The 25583-nt window shown below is 50.1% G+C and overlaps 9 protein-coding genes across 9 annotated transcripts; 5 read left to right on the top strand and 4 right to left on the bottom strand.

The window, feature by feature from the left end:
• Positions 1–138: 138 nt before the first annotated feature.
• Positions 139–874, top strand: BU24DRAFT_417198 (uncharacterized protein). The gene is made up of 2 exons (XM_033526659.1): positions 139–451; positions 722–874. The coding sequence occupies exons 1-2, from the start codon at positions 290–292 to the stop codon at positions 770–772; spliced, it is 213 nt and encodes a 70-aa protein (XP_033389895.1). The 5' UTR covers positions 139–289; the 3' UTR covers positions 773–874.
• Positions 875–2917: 2043 nt separating this feature from the next.
• BU24DRAFT_404561 (uncharacterized protein) lies at positions 2918–3697 on the bottom strand (the record flags this gene model as incomplete). The annotated part of the gene is made up of 1 exon (XM_033525650.1): positions 2918–3697. The coding sequence occupies one exon, from the start codon at positions 3695–3697 to the stop codon at positions 2918–2920; it is 780 nt and encodes a 259-aa protein (XP_033389894.1).
• A 1764-nt stretch (positions 3698–5461) lies between these two features.
• On the top strand, positions 5462–6103 carry BU24DRAFT_417195 (uncharacterized protein; the record flags this gene model as incomplete). Its single annotated transcript, XM_033526658.1, has 1 exon — positions 5462–6103. A coding segment is annotated over exon 1 (389 nt), but the record flags the coding sequence as incomplete, so codon positions are not given.
• Positions 6104–6963: 860 nt separating this feature from the next.
• BU24DRAFT_417194 (L-galactose dehydrogenase (L-GalDH)) lies at positions 6964–9323 on the top strand. The gene has a single exon (XM_033526657.1). It carries the CDS (start codon positions 7445–7447, stop codon positions 8843–8845), a length of 1401 nt encoding a protein of 466 aa, XP_033389892.1. The 5' UTR covers positions 6964–7444; the 3' UTR covers positions 8846–9323.
• Positions 9092–11013, bottom strand: BU24DRAFT_22561 (aldehyde dehydrogenase). Its single transcript, XM_033522102.1, has one exon. The coding sequence runs from the start codon at positions 10851–10853 to the stop codon at positions 9339–9341; it is 1515 nt and encodes a 504-aa protein (XP_033389891.1). The 5' UTR covers positions 10854–11013; the 3' UTR covers positions 9092–9338.
• Positions 11014–13187: 2174 nt separating this feature from the next.
• Positions 13188–15394, top strand: BU24DRAFT_22545 (GMC oxidoreductase). The gene is made up of 2 exons (XM_033522099.1): positions 13188–14638; positions 14695–15394. Exons 1-2 carry the CDS (start codon positions 13548–13550, stop codon positions 15230–15232), a joined length of 1629 nt encoding a protein of 542 aa, XP_033389890.1. The 5' UTR covers positions 13188–13547; the 3' UTR covers positions 15233–15394.
• An 805-nt stretch (positions 15395–16199) lies between these two features.
• Positions 16200–18484, bottom strand: BU24DRAFT_22468 (uncharacterized protein). Its single transcript, XM_033522095.1, has 2 exons — positions 17087–18484; positions 16200–17027 (listed from the first exon to the last, which is right to left on the bottom strand). The coding sequence occupies exons 1-2, from the start codon at positions 18302–18304 to the stop codon at positions 16302–16304; spliced, it is 1944 nt and encodes a 647-aa protein (XP_033389889.1). The 5' UTR covers positions 18305–18484; the 3' UTR covers positions 16200–16301.
• Positions 18485–19473: 989 nt separating this feature from the next.
• On the top strand, positions 19474–19970 carry BU24DRAFT_22475 (uncharacterized protein). Its single transcript, XM_033522096.1, has one exon. It carries the CDS (start codon positions 19573–19575, stop codon positions 19858–19860), a length of 288 nt encoding a protein of 95 aa, XP_033389888.1. The 5' UTR covers positions 19474–19572; the 3' UTR covers positions 19861–19970.
• A 1490-nt stretch (positions 19971–21460) lies between these two features.
• Positions 21461–23288, bottom strand: BU24DRAFT_22462 (uncharacterized protein). The gene is made up of 2 exons (XM_033522094.1): positions 22551–23288; positions 21461–22457 (listed from the first exon to the last, which is right to left on the bottom strand). The coding sequence occupies exons 1-2, from the start codon at positions 22979–22981 to the stop codon at positions 21635–21637; spliced, it is 1254 nt and encodes a 417-aa protein (XP_033389887.1). The 5' UTR covers positions 22982–23288; the 3' UTR covers positions 21461–21634.
• Positions 23289–25583: the final 2295 nt, after the last annotated feature.

The following is a 25583-nucleotide window of genomic DNA, read 5'->3' as shown; positions in this document are numbered from 1 at the left end:
TGTGTGTGTGTGTGTATGTGTGTGTGTGTGTATGTGTGTGTGTGTGTATGTGTGTGTGTGTGTATGTGTGTGTGTGTGTGTATGTGTGTGTGTGTGTATGTGTGTATATGTGTGTGTGTATGTATGTGTATATATATTTGTGTGTGTTTGTGTGTTAAGAGAGGGGAGGGAATATGATAAGAGTACATGCATAATACACTAAAGCAGTATTTACTTACACGATTGTTTCCTGTATTACTATTTTATAATACAGGATCCAGATATCGGGAGACAGGTTGCGTATAACAAGATGTTCGTATTAGGTCTAGCGCAAGCGCTTCGACTCAGATTCTTGGCTCCTGCATTCAGCATTTTGGCACCTTTTGTTGTCCGTCCGAGTCACACACACAACGGGTTCATGCCCGGATGGTCAAATCCCAAAGACTGGATCCGGTATGTTTACTCATGTTTTCTGAATTCGGTTTTATTAGTACTGATTCGTCAAATGTAGTTACCTGCTTCCCAGATTCTGAGAATGGAGTTGCTGGGCGTTTAGAAAAGGGGGAATTGTAAAGCAGCGTGCGGGGAGGCGAGCAAGAAGAGCTGGATGCCCAGGCGGTTGCCTAGTCACATCACCCCCACCTTACCGTCGATGTGGCACAGGCATCGGCACACATGCCGAGAGCAGGGCAGGTGACCGATGGCATCGCTAGGAGGAAGAGAAGAGATGGCCATCGCTTACCAGAAGGTTACCGGTCCACATATACGCTCGCAAGCGATGAGATTGCCGTGAGAGAGAAGAGAAGAGAAGAGAAGAGTTACCAGTCCGCACAGCAGTGAGGTGTGCGGCCGAGAGAGAGAGATAAAGATGACAAGTAATGAAAGCTTCTATTTGTTGAGTGAACAATAATAAACTATTACGAATGAAAGCGTCTCATCTTGCGAGGGCGTTGCACCCTACGAAAGTCTCCGTCTCTGCCCTCGTCCTTACGGTCGGCTGTTTCTGGGTATTCTTCAATACAACTCCATAAATCGACTTTACTCCGCAGCATCTCTAAAGTCTGTCCAAACGTAGAAGGCGTAGCTTGGCCAAATATCGCTGACCTCTTGACCTGGGACATAGTTTCGCACAAAATTTGCCAGTCTTCGTAGAGCTTGTAAGCATGTCTGGCTGAAATTTGGCCCTTTTCCTGGGTCACTGTGTCCGACATTGCTTTCTTGAACTCTTTGAGTGTAGCTTGAAAGTGGCTGATTACTTCAAAAGACTCAGAGATACCTAGCCATTCTTCTTGAACTAATGTCCACGCGTGTGATACGTCGTCGAGCGTGTTCTTCTCGTATGTCGGGTCTGCCCACTGAATACTAGGTACTTTCTGTGTTCTTTGGTGCCGCTTGCGCTTCGGTCTTTGATTTCTGGGGTTCGTTTGATCTTGAAGATGCTCGGAATAGCCGATCGAGAGGTCCTCGTTCAGATCAATGATGATTGGATTACCTATATCGATCAGTAACATGTAATTGATAAAGGATAAGGACCTACCTTTGGACCCTGTATTCCCAGTCATGTTCTCTCTTCGACCCTGCGATCTCTGCCCGGAACTCTCAGCAAGCTTGCTAGAGGTATCCTCAGCTTCATCATCAATGATAATGACTCCGGTAGGCTCAAGCTTAATCACATCATCCGGTTTTGAAATTCCTTCGACCTCTGTATCTTGAATAGTTTTAGGAGCAACCACCTCGATAGCTTCGCAGCTATGAATGGGTTCAGTGTCCTGAACGCTTCCTAAGGTATCAACAGCTCCACGAGTTGGAATATTTTCAACTCCGACTTCGACCACTTCGTCAAGGTCGTTGGGTGAAGAATTGGAATGAGTGAGCTCAATATCTTCAGGCGCCTCGGGGATGTTGGTGGCATCGGAACTGTATGGGATACCACTAAGCTGCGCGTCTGTGATGTTGGCCGTGTCGAAGACAAGATCGTTAGGTTTGCTATTGGTAACAGCAACTCCCATGCCATAGACATCGCGGTGACCTTCCGCCGATATGATTTGCCTTATCTTCCTCATTGTGTTTGGAGCAGTGTGCAGATAACCGGGATCTTGTCGCAAGATTTCCAAAATAGGGCCACATTCAACAGAATCCGGGTGTGACGGAACGGTTGATCCAACACTTTCTTGTCTCAAAGTTTCATGAGTATACGAAGGATCTTGTGGTGGTATATCTATGAGGATGTTGACGCATATAGTAAGAGGTTCCTATGGACGGTTATTGTTTGGACTCCTGAACAGCGTCAACTACTCACCTGAGCGATAGTATCATCAGCCCAAATATTAAAAGGTGGCAATGCACCTCCCCATAAACCGTCACAAATGTTTGTGTCCATGGCACTGTATGCGTGGAAATTCATAGTTTTGGGAAGAAGGAAGTTTGCCACGCCTTCGCAGCGGACACATGGGCATCTCTGTTTATATAGCTGCCTTATTACGTCAGGATCTTTGACACTGCCGATGTAGTAACACACTTCTTGTCTTACCTCTGGGGCGAAGCATTATGCACAACTGTAGTTACTTGAACTGATTGGGTCTGGGAGATCGGATTCAAGTTCGCATGAAGCCGCCGGTGGGCGGGAAGCCTTCGTGACAGGCAAGCTGCTATGAACTAAACATAGATTCGATTCTGCCTTGTCCAAAAGTCTCAAGCTACTCGACCACACTTGTGCAAGACTTGCTACTGGACATTTCATTCCGTTCAGCGGTTAGCAGCCCAAGACAGATCTCATATGAGGTAGAACGGTCTAGCGCTCGGAAAACGCAGCTACATCACTGCCAGGTGACATCAGTATTACAGCACAACGGTGGCGGTGCCCGATAGGCGGACATGAGCAAGAAGTTGTGATTGCTAATCGAAGTATGGATTGATACCTATCTACACGTACGGTTGATTACATGATACCCAGAGCTACCATCATAGCTACGTTGACTATCCCACATGCAATTGCCAGCTTAACGACATTAGGTGTTAAATGCACCGCGAGATCAGCTATCGGAATAGAAGATACATTACCAGTCGGGGAAGTAGACTCGGAAGATGGAGGTCTAGTTGTTGTAGTTCTGATGATTGTTGTAGTGTTGTTTGTTGTAGTCGTCGCAAGTGCCCTGCTGGATGGAGCAAGCTGAGATTTTGGACAAGACCCATTCTGAACGGCTTGACTAGACGTCGTGACTGCCTCGAGAGCATTCTGGACAAAGGATTCGTGAGCTGTCTTTTCAGTATTCAAGCTAAAGACCATTCCAGCTCGGCAGTGGGACCGTAAAGTGTTTTGGGCACAGAAAAAGAACTGCGGATTCTTTGTTGTAACTTCATATTCTACGAGATATTTTCCGCTGATGTTTTTGGGGTTGAATTGTGCAAATCCAGTATTAAAGCCATCGGGAAGCGGGGAACAAGGATCCCAGAGGCTGCTTTGAGTCAAGGTATGGTTGAGAGCGAGAAAGTCAAATTGAACAATAGTACCGATAGGCGCTTCAAGTGTGGGCGGAGAAAATTCCAGCCTTCCACCAGCTCCAACGGTGATCGTCGCCTTAGGCCGAGAAGGTTCGGTTTGGTTGGGCCAGTAAGTAGTGGTATTGTGGAACTCTGGCCAGCGGAGCGTTACAGAACTTGAGCTTGTCCAAGAGGACAGAGCAGTGGAATAACTGATTGGAGAAGTGAGAGATAGCATTGTGTATGCTGATGATCTGGAAGAAGAAAACCAGGCTTGGATGATATTTACTGTCTATAAGGATTATATTTTAGGCGTGAGCTTATCAGAGAACAGTTTCCTGTAATTTGTTTCTCGGAATCTGTATCTAGAGAATGCGATCTTGAGAACTGTTTTCACGATCGGATCTAACTTAATTTCTATAAGAAGTGCGAAAAGAACGTTGCAATACACCAGAATATCAATCCCCAATCCATCAGAAACCTCAAATCCATCTATTATAAAGCCTATAATTTCGGAATTCTTCTCGAAATCTGTTGTTCAAAATGAGCTCATCAAAGCAAATTACTCTTAAGACACCGGCCTACAATACTACGACTCCTAAGACTCCTAAGACCGCTACCTATAAAACTAAGCTTACTCCTCAAAAAATCAACACAGAGTCTGAAGATGATGAGAACTACTATATTGAATCAGGTGATGAAGAAGATGAAGCTGCCAAGGAGAAAGATAAAGCCGAAAGAAAGAAACTCGAAGAAGAAGGCATGAGAGAAGCGTTACAGCCTCGAACGCTAGATTACCAGCAGGTACCTATGAAAATTCGGAAATTATACAACCCATGTTACGAGGTGATCTATGAGGTTTGGAAGAATGAGCGCGGTACAATTACTGAAGAACAAAAGAAGACAGTGGAAGACATGAACAACCAGATCAAGAAAATGAACGAAGAACCATTTCGGCAGAGGATGAAAGAAGAATGGCCCGTCGAACTCAAGAGATTACAAGACTCACAGCCAGGAAAAGAAGCTGAATTGAGTGAAGAAGAGATCAAGAAGAAGAAACAGGAATTCTGGACCACGAAGATTGCAGTTGGACCGGATTTTAATCGCGCCAGAACTCGCCATCTCTTCCCGCTCGGCCTTCTAAAAGATCATGTCGCTATTTTCATGACAAAGATGAAAGAGATAGAGACATCGAAGGACAAAGAGAAGTCAAAGAAGCTAAAGAAGGCTTTGGTACAGCATTCAGTAATATTTAAAAAACTGTCAGAACAGCACGACCTTGAGGTACAGCGTCTAGTACCCAAGGACATTCAAAGGCGATTGGCGATGATGATGGGCGACGAAGAGTCTCTACGCGAACTCCAAGACTTCCTTAATATTCTGAAATCGAGCACCGTTGAACAAGAACTTATTTTGAACGTAGTCGTACCGAAACTGAAACTGCTGTTAGAAGCGACAAATCCCAATAAAATGGATGAGCAGAGTATCTCTCAACCAGAACTGGATCTGGTGCTAGAAAGTACAAAGACCCAGGCTGTAGCTCTTCAAAACTTGGGTCCTACCTATCCCAAAATCGACATACCAATTAAAGCAGTTAAAACATTATGTGCCAATACTCTCGCGGGTCCGGAAACACGCAAAGCAATCCGGCAGTTCGTCTGTATGATCGATGAAGGGTACGAGACTGACGAGGAAAGAGAAAATGGATCAGCTACGGAGAGTACAGCAGTCGAATCGAATGGGACGGACACAGTTTCGGAATCTACAGACGAGACGATGGAGGCGGATCCGCCGCAACCATCTACTGTCTCTGTCTCGGTACCAGCAGTGGATGTCGGCGAATCGAACACAATTTCGGAATCTACGGACGAGACGATGCAGACGGATCCGCCTCAACCATCTACTGTCTTAGTACCAGCAGCGGACCTCGGCGAGCCGCTTGGCTATGTCGACGACTGTAGTAGAGATGTATTGTCAGGCGAAGACGGTATTACGGACTACGGACTTATTGCATGTGTACGTCCTGCAAAGTCTGATAATGCCAATCTGAGTCGGTTCATTTTATCTGTTGGGACCGAGGAGATGCCATTCTATAGAGTGATGCGAGGGTTAGACCTTGATCCAGGAGCCGCAGAGAATTTACTCAAAATGACCGATTATCATACGGACTTTGACCTCAGAGCGAGAAAGAAGGTAAAACAGTCGATAAAACATGTTGGGCCTATGGTGATTATGCCGCAAGAGGAGAGTGCTGCGAGAACTAAAAGTGGTAAGGCTTATAGGTCACCTACATACTTCATGGTTGAGTATCACTCAGACAAAAGGAGGAACCCTCTGTGCAAGTCTCATCCACTTGTAGAATGGCTAACTCGAACCGAGCTCAGTCAGTTCCATTCTGTAAAGTGGGTGGAAAAGAGGTTCCAGGAGATGCTGCCAAGTTACAATAAAAATAAGGCTTTCTTTGAGAAATGTAGGGAGGATGGGAAGCATCCCGGTACTAAACAACCCTTGCAAGAGGGTGATAGATGTAACGATAGGTAACTTACTACACAAGGTAAGAGGGGTATATCGCAGAGGTTTGTATAGGGTAAAGCGAGTATCAAGACAGGGTAATAACTCTGACTTATCCAGGGGGATAAGCTACTGTTGTACTGGTAAGGGGATTCCAAAAGATCAGATACAATTTGTTATTGACTACGAAGAACTCCTACATATGAAATCTGGCAATCTTATATATCCGTCCTTCCTAGTCCTTGATCAAGCTGCTCAACCTCTTGGCCCATGCCGAGACCTTGATCACCTTGATCACTTTGTTCACGTGGTGCTGGATCACGTGACTGGTCCTTGGGTGTCATCGAGCCCTCTGGCCACGATCTCCGACTTCCGTCCCAAGTACTTGATGCCTTCTCTGCCTTCATAGGTTCTGGTATCGTAACACTAGCCTAATGCACCTACCCTCTGTATCATGTTAAGATCCTCTATGCTCGATCTTAGTGTAGATTAGTGAACGCATGCGGCCTAGATCCAGATCGCGTCATCTAGGGTCCATTATGCATCAGGCAGCCTCGTGCTTAGTGGATTCGTTCCTGGCATCGGAAAGGAATACGGGAAACTCTTGAGTCTGGAGTCTCTTATCGTACCTTGCATTCCTCAGCAACATATATTACAGAATACACGTAGCAATACTCTGTACCAACTAGTAGTCAAGGTAGACGACACTCACGACGTATTGCGTTGTGTACAAGATTCGAGACCAAGATCAGTAGGCGATAGCAGAGATACCTCAGGCAGCGCACACTGTACAGTACATATTGTAACTCCTCGTACCGCGTACACAGTAATAGTTACTATGCAGTAGCTCATGCAGGCTCCTTAAGTGCCTTTGTACCTCGTACAATTCCCATGTAGGCACCCCGTACCCCTACCTCGTAGGTACTCATTCATCGTACTCGTACATCTAACGACAGACTAATACCTAGCCGGTACATATGTACAAGGAGTTATCCCATATCCATCACTAATTCATGACGCGGATATTCACACTCCCTTGCTTACCTCATTGCCCCCCTCCCCCTCCTACGAGTAATAAAGTCGTTCCGTAGGACGCATTGATGGTGATGGTGACGACTTGATTACCTTAACGGTCCGGTATACTGCTTCACATTGATCGAGGCATAGATATATCGGTCGCCGTAACGCCACCATCACAGAGCCTTATCCATCCGATATTCATTGCCATACCATTTCCTTTTCTTTATTATATTATTATATTAGGTACATATACATACCTATAGATATCTCTCATGAGAACGTTTATCTCCTTCGCGCCCCGCACCTAATCTATACTCTCTCAAACGAAGATTATATCTTTCCATGCGGCACAACCCTCCGCCAACAACCAAAGAAAGCACAATAGGTAGAATTTTCTCAGCGCTATCGGAATAGGAACTGGCAACTCGCAAGACCAAGCGGCTCGATCGCAATCATGGCATCAACACCAATTGAACACCCCACCACGACGCAAACCTTGCCCTCGAAACAGCACCCCATTCCCTTCTCCATCGCCCCGAACGGCACACGCACTCAACTCTCCTCCATCCTCCCGCCTCTGATCTTCGGCACCGCAACCTTCAACCACCAATACAACACCGACCCCTTCGCCCTCGACACCACAGGCCTTACCACATCCGCCCTTACCCACGGCATCCGCGCCTTCGATACATCTCCCTACTACGGCCCTTCTGAACAACTCCTCGGCACTGCCCTTTCAACTCCCTTTGTGCGCGAAACTTTTCCCCGAGAATCCTACCTCCTCCTCACGAAAGTCGGCCGCATCGCCTCCTCCACCTTCGACTACTCCGCCCCATGGGTCCGCCAGTCCATATCTAACTCTCTCTCCCGTCTCCAGACATCCTACCTTGACCTCGTATATTGCCACGACGTCGAATTTGTATCTCCCGCTGAGGTCCTGACCGCCGTCCGCGAATTGCGTCGGATCCGCGATGAGGAGGGCACGATTAGATATGTCGGCATCTCAGGCTATCCTCTCGACGTTCTGTGCGAGGTAGCGGAACTCGTACACCGCGAGACGGGCGAGCCGCTAGATGCAGTTCAGTCGTACGCGAACTTCACGCTGCAAAACCAGCGGCTGGCGGGGGAGAAGGGCATACAGAGGTTGAAGGCTGCCGGGGTTGACGTGGTGCCCAATGCGTCGCCGTTAGGGATGGGACTGCTAAGAAGGCAGGGTGTGCCCGTGGGGTCTTTGGGGGATTTTCATCCCGCGGGGAGGGAGTTGCGCGCGAGGGTGAGGCAAGCGAGCGATTTTTGCGACAGGCATGGTGAAAAACTGGAGGTCATCGCCATACGCTGGGCGTTGGAATCGTGGATCTCAACCGGAGCCTTGTGCGGCTCACATGGCGACCCTGCGTCCGGTGTTCCATGGATGCGAGAGTCGAATGACGATGTTGGCGGCGCGAAGCTAGGCGTCAGCGTCATCGGCGTGTCGAAGCCTGAGGAGTTAGAGAAGACCATGTTAGTCTGGAGGAGCATACTGGATGGGCTTGAGGGTGGGGAGGACACGGCAGTGAGGGCAGGACGGTGGTATCGTGCGTGGGAGTGGAGTCGGAACCGAAGGGTTGCTGTACAGATTCTCGCGGAAGGGGTACAGGAGATCCTGGGCGAGTGGTTCGATTACGCTTGGGAGAGCCCTGGGGAGGGGTTTGTAAACGATAAGAGGACCCAGTCCATTACCACACCCGCCGCTACCATCATAGAGAAGGTCAACAAAGATGGCGCAGAGAATCCGTGGTTAACTCCTGCAGCGAGTCCTGCCGCCACACCTGTCGAGGGCGATGAGGTTGTCGAGAAGAGCTTGCCTCTACGATGACCCATGCCTTTTCACACTTCGTATTTCCTTGATTCTTCCTCCTTCCTGTCTTCCCCTTCCCTTTCCCAATTCACATGATGCGTTCATTTAAGGTCTGGTTTGGCCTGGTTTGGCCTGGTTTGGCGGATGTCTGCTATATAGAATAGGGTCTGATACACGGTTGGTAGGATATGCACGTAACTATGTGAGCAACTACAAGACGAAGAAACGTGGAACATTGTATATCGAGTCTGTGGGGGCACATATTTACTCCCTCAACCCTCGGCCTCCTATCTTTTCGTTATCACCACCTGGAGAAAGAGAGGGAGATAATGTATATGTGCGTTTGTGATTTGTAGACTCGTTAAATAATACCGATGTACGATGTTGCGCCATGCAACATCTAGATGCCTTTTAGTAAAATAACACAAGGTGAAAAAGTGTACAACATAAGCCTAGAGTAAAAAGGTATGCTTATTTCCATAGATTCATAGCACGAATTTTTATCGCGTCTTTACAACTTTGCAAAGACAGTAGGAACCTCACCAGCCATATCAACAAGCGTGCTCTTATTCCTGACCCAAGCCTCGATGCCCTTCTTCCCATTCTCGACCCCAACCCCGCTCATCTTCCACCCTCCGACGCTCATTTCCGCTGGCGACTCGCCCCACGTGTTAACCCATGTAATGCCTGCCTCGAGGCGGGCGATGACGCTGTGCGCGAGGTTGAGGTCCCGGGTGAAGACGCCAGCGGCGAGGCCCAGATGTGTGTCATTAGCGCGAGCTACCACCTCGTCGATGTTCTTGTAAGACAGAATGGTCATTACTGGGCCGAAGATTTCTTCTTGGACGATCTTCATGTTGTCGGTGCAGTCTGTGAAGATTGTGGGATGGATCCAGAAGCCTTGTTTGTAGGTCTCCGGGACTGAATGGGCAGAGGAGAAGCTGGGGAATTTCGCACCACCGTAGAGGAGGGTTGCTTTGTCGACTTCAGCGCCATGGCGGATGTAGCTCTGGACCTTCTCCCAGTGCACTTTACTGACTAGGGGGCCGAAGTTGGTGCTAGGGTTCAGGACATCGCCGGCCCGGATGTGTTGCATCTTCTCGAGCAGTCGAGACTCGAATTTGGATTTGAGAGAGTCAGGCACGAAGACTCGGGTGCCGTTCGTGCAGACCTGGCCCGTGGAGAAGAAGTTGGCCATCATAGCTCCGTCAACGGCCGACTCGATGTCGGCATCAGGTAAGATCACGCAAGCGGACTTACCGCCGAGCTCCATAGTCACGTATTTCATGCCCCCCGAGGCGCTGCCTGCGACCTTCTGCCCCGTACTCACCTGGCCAGTGAAGCTGACTTTGGCGATGGAAGGGTGAGTGGTCAGGTATGCGCCCACTTCGCCGGAGCCCTGGACGACGTTGAAGACGCCTGGGGGTACGCCTGCTTCGGCATAGATCTCGGCAAGGAGGGTCGAGTGGAGGGGCGTGAACTCGGACGGCTTGTAGACCATGGTGTTGCCCGCTGCTAGGCAGGGTGCGCTCTTCCACAGAGCGATCTGGATGGGGTAGTTCCACGCGCCGATGCCTGCGCACACGCCGAGAGGGTTGTTGGTGCTATAGACCCAGGCATTGGGTCGCAACTGGATGGTCTCGCCATTGAGACCGCCGCTGCCGACGAGGTTGGCAAAGTATTCGAGGACGTCGGCGCCCGTCACGATGTCGACTGTGGAGGTCTCGGAGAAAGGTTTGCCGGTGTCTGAGGTCTCGACCCTGGCCAGCTCGTCGTTGCGGGCTCGAAGGATGGAGGCGGCTTTCTGTAGGATGCGGGCTCGCTCAATGGCGGGTGTTGCAGACCATGCAGGAAAAGCCCTTTGGGCGGAAGTTATGGCAGAATCGATTGCGGAGCGGGTAGTGGTGTGGATGTGTGCGAGCGGTTGAGAGGTTGCTGGATCGACTGAATGGAATGATGATGTGGAGGAGGCGGCTTGGAGTTTCCCGTCGTAGTAAGCGAACCGTGGAGGATACGGGAGAGACATGGTGTGAGTGGTGAGGGGTGAGGTGTCGCAGGGTGGAGGAAGTGTTGAAGAGGTTTTGAGATGAAAGTTCAGAGGATGGGGAGGAAATGAGAGGGTGTTGGAAATCTTTCAAGCTAGTCGGTCGGTGCCTCGGCGATGATGTCGTCGAGCACTACCAATGGACAGTTATGTGCTGTGATACGGATACAATGGATTGCATGCAATGTCAAACCTGAAGCTTAATTGATTGTCAGCACGATTTTTTGGGTACTCGTAGAATGATATAAATGAGACGGTTCGTCATTCGGCATGAAGGGACAAGGAGTATTTGGGTATGTCTGCATGCATCTCTGCACGCATGGGGGAGCTTACAGGCGATGACGGAGCACGACGTTTTCCTGGAGGGGTTGGGGTTCACAGGAGACAGACGGGGAGATGATTTACGAGTAGATAGAACAATGGTACGGAGTGCTAGGTATGTGGATTAGGAAATTAACAATAACAAGAAGGGCGAAGAAGAAAACCCAGTTGTGAGAGATTGTCTCTAAAGTGACTCTGGAAGCAACAAGGTAGAGGGAAGCCAAGATAGATGAACGGCGTTACAGCGGCATCATTCGTCAGTATCTACTCCGTATAACTATACTATACACGGTAGGAAAACCCCAGCACTAACTATTTTTACAAGGGCTGTATTGTGTAGATACGTCGGACAGTGTACATTGATTGTGCACTATACTCTGTATGCCAGTGACAGTCCACTACTGTAGAAGAGATAGAGATAGAGATAGAGACGGAGTCGGAGACGGAGACAGAGACAGAGATAGAAGATGGAGATAGACATGGGAAAAAAGTTGGGTAGCGGAACGCCGACTGGAGCAACCCATTCCCAACTAGGTATAGACTAACGCATGGATGTGCGATTAGCGTGCACCGTGTGGCGGGGGAGAGTTTACTTTTTCTAGACTAGCGTCAAGTGGTCATTGCTCCAACCCCCCCCCCACCTGCCAACTTGTCCTACCCTTCCCTTCCCTCCTTCATTGCGACTATGACTACGACTACCGACTACACAGTATAACTACGTCTACGACTAGGTAGTTACTTTTTCTCATCCTCATTCATACCTACTCCACAGGTGTCCACTACACACTTTTTACGTTACATCAATTGCATACCCAGCCATCATTTTCATCAACTCGCTCACCCCATCCTGACCTGACCTGACCTTCAGTCTACCTATCTGTTCTGTTGCACCTTTTCCACGTCTCTATTCTTCCAGGATAACCGTGTCATGCAACAACTAATCTCTTCGTTTCTACACCTTGGCATCTCTTTTTACCATACTAGTTTGAGTATACTATAGCATCGGCCCTCGGTAGCACAGGCATACATCTCTACAGAGTACAGTACTTTGGCTTTGGATTCATTCCTCATTCTTCCATTAGGTATGCCGTCTTTACACCAAGTATTTACATCAAGTACGGAGTAGCACTCCAACCTACACGGCACATGCTATGATACCTAGTACCTCGAAGTGGGGTCTAATACAACTTGCTTTGTGTAAGATATCATCTACCGATAAGAAATGGAAATCTCCTTCGCACCGGACCATAAGAGCTTGCTGCAAGCGGCTTCTCATGGAAGCAACATACTCGGCACGAAATATGATACAAGTATCTAATTCTCCTCTTTGTTCGAGTATTCGACGAACCGACCAACCAGGTCGGTCAACCGCGACAAAATCCTCTCCTCACCGTCCTACTCGCTGCCAAATTCTTCTCCCACACAGATACGGAGCAATGCCACTGCGAATAGCAACAGGGCCCTCAATGACGATGACGATGGCGGCTGATGCACGTGCCTCTGACTTTTTCCGTTTCCACTTAGTACTGTATCAAATTACGTTACTTGCACCCGGCCCTGCCACCCTACCTACCTACTTCAAGGCTACTCGTACAAGTACAGTACCTGTATTACCTGTATTCGCAACGGTCTAACAAGCTCGACCGAGATGTGACCGGAGCGAGCCTGAGCCACCTCCATGATCCATCCGATTCCCAGGACCCATCCCATCACATCCCAGCAACTAGCAACTCCGACCACTAACAACTCCTCATTCACCCAAAGCACGTCCCCAACCAACACCATCGAAAGAGAATTGAGAGAGGAAAAAAAACCCTCTTCCTGGTCAGCCTTTGTTCGAACAGGGCAAAACCTTTTCAACCACTGCATCCTTACTCTGCTCACTAGACCCTCTAGCTCATAGCTCAAACAAATCCGCCCACGCCGCCCTCTTCCCGGTGGACGCCATCCGCCGTCCCCATCCGATCAGCCCATCCTGCCCCGATAAACGTTAATCTGCACTGGTCCTTGCTCGTGCTCGTGCTCGTGCTCTTGCGCGCTCCAAATCGTACCAGCACGAGTGCTAACTCCCTGTCCTGGCCATCTTGGTGCACTTTTGTACTCAATCGGCGTCACCCTGCATAATCTCCATCTATCCACTCTGCGCAGCTGCAAAAAAGTTTGCTGACCTCTACCGTCTACAGCTACCTCTCCCCCAACTCGCGTGCTACTTAATACTTCTACCTTCCCCCTCTCCTCACAGTCTTCAATCTCTATTGGGTGGACACATCTTGGGGTCTTCACCATACTTCAATTTCATCGTCGTATTGCTTCCATCCTTCATAACTTCTCCATTATTCCCCATCCCGCGCGAACATGGCACCCACTACCACCGAACTCCCCAAGGATGCCTCCTACGATTTCGTCATCGTAGGCGGAGGTACTGCCGGCTGCGTGATTGCTTCTCGGCTCTCCGAGTATCTCCCCAATAAATCCGTACTCTTAATTGAGGCCGGGCCCAGCGACTTCAAGGATGATCGCGTCCTCCTCCTCAAGGACTGGTTGAACTTGCTCGGCGGCGAGCTCGACTACGACTATCCCACCACAGAGCAGCCAAACGGCAACTCCCACATCCGTCACTCTCGTGCTAAAGTGCTCGGTGGCTGCTCATCTCACAACACCCTCATTTCCTTCCGACCTTTCGAGTACGACCTCAAGAGATGGGAGCAGCAAGGTTGCAAAGGCTGGAACTTTAAGACCATGACCCGCGTTCTTGACAACCTCCGTAACTCTGTCCAGCCCGTCCACCCAAGGCACCGCAACCAGCTCTGCCTCGACTGGATCAACTCCTGCTCATCTGCTATGAACATTCCCGTGATTCACGATTTCAACCATGAGATCAGGAACAAGGGAGGTCTTGAGCCATCTGTTGGCTTCTTCTCCGTCTCCTACAACCCAGACAACGGCCACCGTAGCAGCGCCAGTGTAGCATATATCCACCCCATCCTTCGCGGCGACGAGAACAGGAAGAATTTGACTGTCCTCACCAACGCCTGGGTTAGCAAGGTCAATGTCAAGGGCAATAAGGTCACTGGTGTCAACGTCACTTTCCAGAATGGCGAGAAGCGCACCCTGAACCCCAAGGCCGAGACTATCCTCTGCGCCGGCGCAGTTGACACCCCCCGCCTGTTGCTTCTTTCGGGCCTTGGACCTAAGGAGCAGCTCACCAGCCTCAACATCCCCGTCGTCAAGGACATCCCTGGTGTTGGAGAGAACTTGCTGGATCACCCCGAGAGTATAATTCTCTGGGAACTGAACGCACCTGTTCCCCCGAACCAGACTACCATGGACTCAGATGCTGGCATCTTCCTCCGTCGTGAGGCGCCCAACGCTGCCGGCGATGACGGCGAGAACGTCGACATCATGATGCACTGCTACCAGATTCCATTCTGCTTGAACACCACAAGGTAAGGCCCGCCCAGTCGCGAGACATTTATAACGTAGAATACTAACAGCGCGCCAGACTCGGCTACGACTCTCCCATCGATGCTTTCTGCATGACCCCCAATATCCCCCGCCCCCGTTCTCGCGGTCGCATCTACCTCACCTCCGCCGACCCCAACGTCAAGCCTGCACTCGACTTCCGCTATTTCACCGACCCAGAGGGCTACGACGCCGCCACCATCGTCGCAGGTCTCAAGGCCGCCCGTGAGATCGCCAAGCAGGCTCCCTTCTCCAAGTGGCTCAAGCGCGAGGTTGCACCAGGACCCAAGGTCCAGACTGACGAGGAGCTGTCCGAGTATGGCCGGCGCGTCGCCCACACCGTCTACCACCCTGCCGGAACCACGAAGATGGGAGACGTCGCCAAAGACGATCTCGCTGTCGTCGACCCCGAACTCAAGATTCGCGGCCTCCAGGGCGTACGTATCGCTGATGCCGGTGTTTTCCCTGAGATGCCCACCATCAATCCCATGCTTACTGTCCTCGGTATCGGTGAACGTGCTGCCGAGCTCATCGCCCAGGAGTGGGGATGGAAGGGTCTCCAGAAGGAGAGATTGTAGACGTCATCATCAGAGTGCACTTCTTGTATGAGGACATCACAGAAGTGTGCGCCATACGATGGGCCGGAAATGTACACACTCTGAAGAACGAAGTCACGATCTACGAGCCAGAAACATAAGAACACCGCCAGATTGATAATCAATTCTGGAAAGCCAGGGTTGTACGTAACCCCACGCCTGGGTGCTGATTTTATTCTGTACCCCAAGTAATACCTGGTGCAATTACTGGATGGACGTGTTTCAAAAACATTCTATATTTTTATGTATCATGATGTTGTACGAGAACGAATTTTATGGTAAAGGGCGCCAATATCCCTTTTCATTTAACTTTGACAATTGAGCGTATATATTCTATTTAGGAATTTATCCCAATGACAGGACATGTGGATTTTCAAAATTTTATTTGCATAGTGCTTTCTCAATGATTCGATTGAAAAAGTGGGTTCATGAAACACTGCTCACGTGATGAACATACAACACATGCATTAACTTAACGCTTTCAGGCCTTCAATACACTTGACAACTTTGATCGTAGCAATCCACATTAAGACACTGGGCTCATTTCCAGTCCCATGGCCTCAACGTTGCATGTTCGTCGTCACCTCAATGTTACTAACCACCATTTATCCTAAACAAAATATCTATGATAATGTACAAAAAGTACAATAGTCAAGCTCAGTGCAAGACTTTGAAGATAAATAATGCAATAATGATTAGGCACATAAGTAGTATGCCTGAGAGCTACGGAACAATTACCGGGCTGTCCTGTATGTATACATCCTCGCGACAGGCTGCCAAGATAGTATATGCAACCAAAACTTTGGTATCTTCGATAACAAGAAAGATGTGAAAACATTCGTTGCATCAGTTGTGGTGTACAATTAATAGTATAATATATAGTAGTGGTATCAGTAATTCAAAGGCAGTGCTTGCTGGATCATCACGCCCTCTTTATTTGAGGCTGCAAGTTTATATACAAGTTTTGTTAACGCGTTTTGCAATATGTTCGATTGAACCTCTCGATGGCGGGTTAGGTTCAAGCATTCATGTATAGGAAGTGAGGAAACATTTAAACCCGCATACTGCTCCTCCTAGGACTCCTTGGATCCGGACTTCTGGGTCCAGCCTGACTTACACCGTCCCACCACGTCTTGTCCTTCGGCCGTCGGTGTGGCATGTTCTCCCGGATATCCGTCTCCCTGTCCATGCTCGCGGCGCGGGACCGAGAGCGAGTCCTCTTCATCGTCGCCTCGCTGGGTTCGATATAGCTCCGCCGTGAAGCCCTCCTGTCGTCATCGGCTACGAAACTACGTCGCGTGCTACCCCTCGGTCCGAGGTCGTCTGCTACGTGACTTCTCCGGGTGCCGCTGGACAGTTTTCCGTTGCCCACGATGCCTGCGGAGACGGGGCGCTGCTTCCTGCGTTTCTGGCCCGTCGCTGGTGGTCGTCGTACGTAATGGTAGGTATCCGGATCTTTCTTCGCGAGCTCGCGCTCGAGTCGCCAAAGGGGGGCTTCGGGCAACACCTTCACGGCTGCTTCGTCCCTAAATTTGAGTTTCCAGAAGACGTCCGGGTCGCCTGATTTGGTGTTTTGGGTGCCGTAGTCGACGACGAGCTTGTAGTTGTCGGTCAATGCGCGACACTCGTAGAGCCCTTTGTCTGAAACGCCGGGACCGTCAAGGCGAAATCGAGCTCGTACTGAAGGGTGTATGTATTCGTTTGTCTGGCGGAGGGGTCGATCGGTTGGACGGCCAGTGAAGGGGTTCGCCTCGCGGTACATGCCCGGTGTGCGAAACTGGGGACCATTAGTCGATAGCCCACCACTGAAGAAATAAAAGGGCCACCAGTACTTACAGAGCCGCCTCCAAGGGAAAATAGACCCGTCATGGAGTTGTAAATCTCACCAAATGACCATGGTCGTACCTTTTGGCCTGTCTTGTGGTAATCACGTGCCGTCTCGTCGTCTTGCTCGAAGAGATACTCGTCCCTCATGTCCAGTAAAGGCTCCAACTGGCTCATCATCCAAGCTAATGTGATGTTGGCCAGCTGCTGGTCACTGTAACCACCTCCTACATTGCTGTGTACTCCAGGAAACCATACCTGTCGTAACGTCGTTCGATTCCCTTCTCCTTTTTCCCACACCGCAGGCGAAAAAGCGCTTCGCTTCTCATCTAGCGCGAGGGCCTGAAATGCATTCTCCACACAGCCGTGCAACTTTGTGTCGTAGAAGGCCATCTCTTTCGATTCCCCACTTTGCAATCCGACCTTGGTCAGCCATCCAATCCGCGGTGTCCCAAGACTCCCAACGGTATCCCAAACGGCAATCGCCTTGATCGGAATATCGAGTCTTGTCAACCCTCGTCGCTCCAACTCATCGGCGTACCGTGGATCCTCGGCGCTCGGTTTATTGGGGAAGGGTATGTCAGGGTTCTTGGCCACATATCGAGGGTCTCTGCGATGCTGCACATCCTTGTGGATCTCCGGGAGCGCATGCAACCCCTTCTTTGTGAGTAACCCAATCTCCCCAATGAGCCCAGCAATCGAACGAGCTGTGAATGCACCGCGGGAGAAACCTAACAAGAAAATCTCATCGCCGTGGTGGTAGTTGTTTGCCAAGAAACTGTACGCCTCTCTCACCGTGTCACCGAGTCCCTCCCCCGTCGTGCCACTGATCAAACGATCTAGCTTTCCGCCCTGCGTTCCAAGGCCATAGTGATAATTCACAATCTGGGGGATGCCGTCCTGACTGACCGTTTTGATGGCTCTGGATATTCGTGTGACATTGGATGGTACAGGGAGTTTTCCGTTGACCATGCCATTGTCGGAATTGAGCCACGTGCCATCGCACGCGACGATAAGTCTCTTGAACATGCCCCTTCCACCGCTTAGACCGGGTGCACTAACACCTGGTGGACCTCGACTCTTTGGTCTGCCAGTGAGAACGGACTCGTCGATGACGATGGGCGGTCGTTCAGGCATCTCTACGACTATGGGCGCGGGAGTTTGGGTTAAGGCTCGACTTGCTGGCCGGCTTGGGGCGCGGCTTCTGCTCCGCGCGGGCGAGTACGCCATAATTGCTGGTGCCGCAGCGGCGGCTGCTGTCGATCGTCTTCGTCTTGCGCGCTGGTTCTCTTTGCCGGATCCTGAGTTTGTCGTTACACTCCTTCTCTTGCTCGAACTCCGGCGAGGGACAGTACTCGATTCGGACTCGGAGGGCGAATATCCGGAGTCGTACTCCGGCTGCAAGTAACTCGATGCCACGGTTTCTACGAGATAATTTAAACGATAGCTACAAGGTTCTGGCGATTCATCGACTGTCCCTTATTTGTGGACGTGTCGAATGATTCGCTGGAGATCCAGAAGTGGTACCGACTTTATGCGATACTTGAAGCGCTGCGCATAAACGGGAAGCCCTAGAAGGCCTGTGGATGAATGTCGAGGCAATTGATGGGAAATCCTTGGGGAGAGCGAAACCTATGCTGCTACTGCATCTACCACGTGGGGAATAAGAGGAAAAGTCGATATGGTTCAGCAGTCCTGTGGTCCTGTGACGGGATCCGACAATTGGTTTTGGTAAGGAACGAACAGGTACGACAAGGAAAAATGCTGTGGCTGCAGTCTGCGAGATAGTTGGTGGTTCGCCTCACTCTCGCTTCTTTTCTGGTCTGCCAGCGAACGAACAAAAGCGGCCTGGGTGAGTATTGGCGTGTCCTAGGACGGGAGAAAGTTGGATGCAGCCGTCTTCACTCTTTCAATACGAGCAATCGTGAATATAGTCTCGCAGTCTTTAGATCTTCCAGATCGGTTTGTAAGGTGCACGAACGATCGAATTGTCGAAACGTTGCATGTACTCCGTAAGCAGCGCAGGACAGTAAGTCAGGCCGGGTGCATTGGGTCCGGATTCCTCCAAATTCCTATCCCTCCGATAAATCTTGCGCTCGAAGAATCAAGTCCCGTCCAAACCGAAGCAATCCAAGTTGATGCAGCGAAATCCGTTCCCAAAGACGTCGAGTCCGACTCTTTTCTTTTTGTCGAATGATAGACTCGGAGAGAGCCGTGCGAGCGCGCAATCCGGGCCTATGGCGCAATGTAGGGCGGATGTCGAACCGCGCAACTTGGCTCCAAACAAATGCTGTAGTTAGGGTAAAACAAAACGTCGGATTGTCCAAAGGGAGAGCAGAGGTACGGAGTACTCGTAAGTGATGGCAGCAAGAGAGCGCAAAGCATGCAAAAGGCAAAAGGGATAGTTAATCGACAAGAAAAGAAAATGGGAAAGTCGTGTGGTTGGGTTTGGGGCTCTTGGGGGCAGCACTGGCAGTTGCTCTGTTCCCATAGTGGACATGGCGGGCGTCTCTGATTGGCTGGTGCTTCTCATTCGTCTTCGCTGGCTGGTATCGTTGGGTTGGTCCACCGCCATCATCACCCATCACCATCATCACATCACCATCACCATCATCAGCATCACCACTCTCTCTTCGACTGTTATGTTGTCTACACTAGTTGTACCGCATAGAGGAGTAGAATACTCAGTACTGAGTATTCCACAAACAAAGGAAACCTTTCTTTACGGAACACAGAGTAACTTTTCATTTATCATTATCCCCCTAACTACCTCTCTCACCACATAAAGTCAAAGGAGGCTGGTAGCGACTCGTACCTCTTGCCGTGGCTGGGGGATCTACAACCGCATCCCTACCCAAGTAAATATGTAACTTACCACCAGAGGATACTCGTAGGACGGGTAAAGAGTACTCGTAGTTGTAAGTACTCCGTACTTATGGTGCCCTATCACCGAGCGGCCTGTTACATATAAGTACATTGGGCCATTGGGCCTTGACAACACGCTCATGGTATCACAACCCTTTCCTCCCTTCTTACTCAACTCGAATTACTCTAGTCCTCGTGGCCACCGCTCGCTGTCCACATCCAGTGCCTTTAGCTGGAGGGATACACCTTGTTGGTTACATACAATACTGCCGTCCACTTCACTACCCATCTCATTAGTTATGTATTGCTTCCGGTGAAGACGCAAAAAAGAAAATCCACTTGTGGGGTTCAGACCTTCTACCCTGCATATGATTGTTGTACCTTTTAACACTCGGTACCTATCTACCCTACAGACTACGGTCTACGTAGTATACCGCGTAGTATTTCGCGAGTGGGTACGGAGTATATAGAAATGCGATATGGGTACAAGTATTCTGTTCGTGCGAAGAGAACAATTCGGTCAAGGGATGAGGAGGACCATGCACACCGCCCAGATTGGACCTGTTACGCGTGCGATGTGAACGCACGTTGACAAATGTTCTTCTACGTTAATTACTACGTATTCCGTACAGACACGAACAGTATTCCTCCATGCTGCAACGGATCTTCTAAGTTCTAGTACATACACAATGACGGTGTACGGAGCAGGGTAACACCTCAGTCACCTCGTAGGTCGAGTAGAATTAGCTACATGCATATGTGGACCTCATCTAGTGAAGCCAATGCCCCGGACCCCCTGGTCCCCGCAACATCAATCGTTCTGGTGAGCTGTCCACCGCAAGTTTCGCGGGTCTGGCTACTAGCTTAAGTTAGCTGCCGAAAGAAGATAAATGCTCGCTTGATGATTGATACTCGGATCTCGCTCGTGTGGCCGCTTCGTCGAACAATGCCGCGATGCGAAATCACTAGCCATGGTCAATGGACGAGGTCGAGATGAAGCATGAGCAACGGGAGCTGTAGAAAGGATAATTGAAACGTATAAATTGTTTTTGTTCTTGGGTACGCTTCATATGCTCCAATTTTGGTAAATTCACAGACATTCTGCTTTTTCTTCATCTTGTTCTTGCACTACATAGCAGAGCACAGCTGTCACTTTAGCGCAGTTTCCATATGTGCAAAGTTGCACCCCATACTGTTCGTCGTCGATCACAGACGTTTTGACCGTAATAGATCCGATCTTTCCAGAAAATCCTTTGGAAAAAAAGATGAGATGCGCAGAGAAATAATCACGATGAAAATGATGACAATCAACCGGCCGAGTAAACAACCAGCGCCCCTCAGCTCCCATAACAAAACGAGACCATATCGTACAACCCACTTAGCGAAAAAGAGAAATGCCGAAGGATATTCACCGCCCTATTCGTATCATCGCACTCGAATCGTGCTCGTCGAATCTAGATTCGCGAGACCCGTGTTGCGCGAGCAAGCTACCGGAATAACCGTCTAGGATATTTAGAGCACAAAGATGGAGATGGAGAAGAAGAAGAGCGAAAAGAGAAGAGATGAAGGGTAATAAAGTCATATGATCAGCAGGAAAGTAGTGACCAGGTTGGTTGGTGGACATTGTGACTGTAAGGAGATTCGTTAAATAGACATGACCGCCCGGAGCGGAAGCGCCTTCGCACCATCCGCACTTTAATAATCGTCGAACAGATCCTCGAGTTCATCGAGCTCGATATGTTCGGGGCCTTTGGGATCCCAATTCCAGTCGAGGTCGGGATACTCCATCCTGGACGCGGTGCGCTTCAGCGCAGTGTGGGGGGTCTCAATTGACTGCACCGGTTTGATGAGCGGACTACCGGGAGAGAGGTCTGAGGCATGGAAATTGGAGAGGTGGCTCATTGAGCCGAATAGCGCAGCTGCGGTCTCCGAGTTCTTCCGCGCGGCACTCTCCTCGGTCTCGTCCATGGCTTGCGAAGCGTCGTCCATGATCACGTCTGTCGACTGTGTACCGGCAGCCGATGAGCTGGATACGCGCTGGCTTTCCGCCTCCTGGCTCTTCCTCCTCTGTTGGAGGAAGGAGGCAGTCTGCGTAAATTCACGCTCGTCCTTCTCCAAGGGAGGCGATTGGGCCCGTCGATTGTGTGCTATGTTTACAGAGGTTGGTGGATGCGATTGATTCGAGAAAGGATTACTGTCGCTCTCCTCATCCTCTTCGTACGAAGAGAATTCCAGCTCCGGCGAAGGCGACATCCGATCGCGCGAGCGTGCCTCGGCATCCTCAGCCTCCTCAGACGTGGCTGAAGAAAGCGACGGGGAGATGATCCTTGCGGTGGAAGGAGCACTACTCGGGTTGGTTGGGATGGGCTGGTGCGGTGATGTAGTGAGAAAGTAGTACACGCGCTTCGGATGGGTACCGACGAGCTTCTTATCGAGGGGGCATCTTGACAGCGCAGTCCAGGAACGCTTCAGGTAGGTCGCTAGTCGCGAGGATATTATGGCGGCGGGATTTGCAGAGCTGTTGTTCGTCAGCAAGAATGGATTGGACCTACAGGGGGGTGGCGTTTGTGGGGGAGGAGGGAGAAGGGAAAGGCAAGGGCTGGGTACATACCTTTCGACGATAGGAATTGTAGTGGAGAGAATTGCGGCTAATTCCTTGAGTAGGTGAGGTCTATTGCCCGTCTTCTCGAGTTGCTCAATGACGCCCACGACGATTGTGTCATCAATGCCTTGGGTGTCTATCTTCCTTTGTCCAGACTCACCGCCAGGGGAGGGAGGCGGGGTGTCTGCAACACGGCCTGAGCTTTTTGGTCGATGCTCATCGATGCGCAGGGAGGTCGATTTGTTGGACTGGCTGTCGGCGGCGGACGTGTTGGATGTGTTGGATGTGATAGAGTGTGTGCGCTTGACTTTCTTTTGTGGTGGTTGTTGGTGCTGAGAGTCTATTGTTGTGGCAGGCGGTGAGCGAGCTAACGGTCGGCCAGGGAGAGCTATGCCTAGGGAAGGCAGCGACAGCGACTTGCGGCGAGTATTGTAAGGCATGGTGGAGATGATGGATGAGGATGATTGCCGCGCGATCGTCAAGAGGAGGAGATAAAAGAAAGGGATGGGAGGGAAAGAGTTGAGAGAGGGATGGGAGGGAGAAAGAGTGAATGAGAAGCGGCGAGGGAATTATGGTCTTGCGTCGCAAAATAATTATTTTTTGATGCAGAGTGAGCAGAACAAGACCGGGGGAGGAAGGCACGAAGGGTAGGTACTAGCTAGGCAGGCGCCGACTGGGGGGAGGGTGGAGGGAAGGAAGGAAGCAGGGGAGGGAGGGAGGGAGGGAGAGCAAGAGCGGTGGCTGTTGGTTGCTTGTTACAGGTGGCGGTTGGTGGGTTTTTGGTTGTTGCAGCAGCAGCAGCAGCAGCAGCAGCGGCAGCAAGTTACGTCTAGGACCTGTCACCAAGGTAGGTACGGAGTAGTAGTTAACTACCCAGTAACCAGATATGTAGTTACTGTGTATGGTACGAGACTACGAATAGATAGGTAGGAAGCTCGGAAGGCAGGTATCGAAGAATGTCAGGGAGACGATTGGGCGAGTGAATACCCTGGCAGGCGAGGTAAGGCGAGGTAAGGCAAGGCTGGGTCATGCAAGGTCGGAATCGGGTTGGTGGTCAAAGGTTGTCGTGTACAACGGCTTCTCTTCTCAAGTCGCGAATGGTATGTGTATGTGGACGTGAGTGTACGGAGTACGTGTAGGATGTATGACGCTTGGTGTTGGATGTTCGATGCTCGATGCTCGATGCTCGATGTTTGATGAATGTTGAATGTTGTATGTTGTCTGAATGTGATCGATGCTGACAGCGTCCAGCGTGCATGCAGTTGCTAGGCGACAAATCTTCGAGGAGCGAGGAGAAGGATGAGGAGGAGAGGAATAAGAAAGGAGAAAGAGGGAGGGAGGACGTGAGAGTGGAAGAAAGAGGAGGTGGAAGAGGAAGAGAGGAGAGAGTAGATGTGTGAGAGAAAGAGAAGGCGAGAGTAGATGGAGTAGAGAGGAGAGTAGCAATGGTGGTGGTGGTGGTGGTGGTGAATAAGGTAGTGATGGTAGTGGACGGGCAGAATTAATGCTCAGGAGGCGTTGGGGCGGTGGAACTACGTAGGTAACCGCGTAACCGGCGATGCGCTACTGGCTGGTTTCGGATTGCTCTTTTAAGGCAGCGATGGATGAGATAACTGCCTACCTAGGTACCTACTCAGTACTGATCCTCCCGTACTCCGTACATACAGGTTCTAAAAGAAATATAACTACCTAGGTAGGTACAAGTACATTGAGTCAAGGTCAGCTCTTCCAAATCATGGAGCAAAACGATGGAGGAGATGGTGATAAACCCTGTCAAAAATTGGCGGCACGGGTGGATTGTTTGATGGAGCGATGAAGGAAGTAGGACGTTTAATCTAGCATGGGATAAGATGAGATACGGATAATAGTTAGTAGTAGTACATAGTACTCCGTACTCCTCAGTGGTAATTTAGGAAAAAAAAGAAGACGAAGAAGACGGAAAGAAGAAGAAAGTGGAGACGAGCTGGTTTGAGTTTCTGCCCTGACGACTACAAGTAACTACCTAGGTAGGAACTACTACGAGGTTACTAACCACCTAACCACCTATGGTATGTACTTGTACCTACCAAGTTACGATTTACTAACGGACTAGTCCTATCCAAGCTAGATAAAGGACGTGCACGGTGAATGTCAATGTGAATGTGAATCTTAATGGCCTGTCAACCTATAGAGTATATAGGTAGAGACAGACACAGCGGCATACTTCTATTGTTCGACCCTTTTGCTTCTTCCTGCAGAACCTAGGGGTATCTACCTACCAACAATAGGGAGTAATAACCTAGGTAGGCACGGAGTGCTTAGGTAGTCCGGTGAAGTCGGGTAGGGCAGGCCCGGTAGGGTAGGTTGGGGACCGTTTCAGGGATCACGTCTTCGGCGAGTTGCAAGATGCATGTTAAAAAAAACCAGACAGACCAGAGAACTTAATGGATTTGATCATGGCCACATCCTACGAGTATTCCTAACCCTACGAGTAATACCAGTAACTCTGGATCTGCCCTACCTCGTCTCATGTCATGTATGCCTACCTAGGCTAGGTACTTACGCCGTGCAAGTGATTTTCTTTCCCTACCACTCTCTTCATTCTTCAGTTACGAGTTTGCCTGCCATTCACCTTTTCATAGCGCACTTCCTCCTCTTCCTCGTCCTCCCCCCTACTCTACAGATTCTATCGATTTAAAACTACGGAGTACAAGCAGACTAATATGTTTGCATAGTCCGCAGATGCCCGCAGTTACCGGACTTACCACACATCGTATACAGCTAACCAATCTTGGGACGGCTGCCTCGTCCCACACCGATGGCCACGCGACTGGTGGCTTGGGAACTAAGGAACGGAGGGGAGAAAAATATAAATGGAACTTGTCTAGTTGGGTCATGGTCGTTAAAAATGAAATCATTAAGAGCCATATCCATGTTCACCTCGGTGGTGATTTCATCGGCTGGACCCTTTTTCCATGAGCTGGGGCTTTTTTGGGGCGATGGACGAACGGCTCCGCCCTATAGCACCAGCAAGCAAATGCTTCGTGTTGGTCGCGGTGCGAG

Source organism: Aaosphaeria arxii, assembly GCF_010015735.1.
Source record: "Aaosphaeria arxii CBS 175.79 unplaced genomic scaffold BU24scaffold_1, whole genome shotgun sequence".
NCBI classification, from domain to species: Eukaryota; Fungi; Ascomycota; class Dothideomycetes; order Pleosporales; genus Aaosphaeria; species Aaosphaeria arxii.
This window is presented reverse-complemented; position numbering and strand designations above follow the sequence as displayed.

Coding starts and splice junctions, on each gene's coding strand:
- BU24DRAFT_22561 (XM_033522102.1), bottom strand. CDS start 10,853: ATGTCTCTCCCGTATCCTCCACGGTTCGCTTACTACGACGGGAAACTC.
- BU24DRAFT_22545 (XM_033522099.1), top strand. CDS start 13,548: ATGGCACCCACTACCACCGAACTCCCCAAGGATGCCTCCTACGATTTC. Junction 14,639..14,694: donor TTCTGCTTGAACACCACAAG/GTAAGGCCCGCC, acceptor ACAGCGCGCCAG/ACTCGGCTACGACTCTCCCA.
- BU24DRAFT_417194 (XM_033526657.1), top strand. CDS start 7,445: ATGGCATCAACACCAATTGAACACCCCACCACGACGCAAACCTTGCCC.
- BU24DRAFT_417198 (XM_033526659.1), top strand. CDS start 290: ATGTTCGTATTAGGTCTAGCGCAAGCGCTTCGACTCAGATTCTTGGCT. Junction 452..721: donor GGTATGTTTACTCATGTTTT/CTGAATTCGGTT, acceptor GCCATCGCTTAC/CAGAAGGTTACCGGTCCACA.
- BU24DRAFT_22462 (XM_033522094.1), bottom strand. CDS start 22,981: ATGCCTTACAATACTCGCCGCAAGTCGCTGTCGCTGCCTTCCCTAGGC. Junction 22,458..22,550: donor ACAATTCCTATCGTCGAAAG/GTATGTACCCAG, acceptor GACGAACAACAG/CTCTGCAAATCCCGCCGCCA.
- BU24DRAFT_22468 (XM_033522095.1), bottom strand. CDS start 18,304: ATGGCGTACTCGCCCGCGCGGAGCAGAAGCCGCGCCCCAAGCCGGCCA. Junction 17,028..17,086: donor TTTCCCTTGGAGGCGGCTCT/GTAAGTACTGGT, acceptor AATGGTCCCCAG/TTTCGCACACCGGGCATGTA.
- BU24DRAFT_22475 (XM_033522096.1), top strand. CDS start 19,573: ATGGCGGGCGTCTCTGATTGGCTGGTGCTTCTCATTCGTCTTCGCTGG.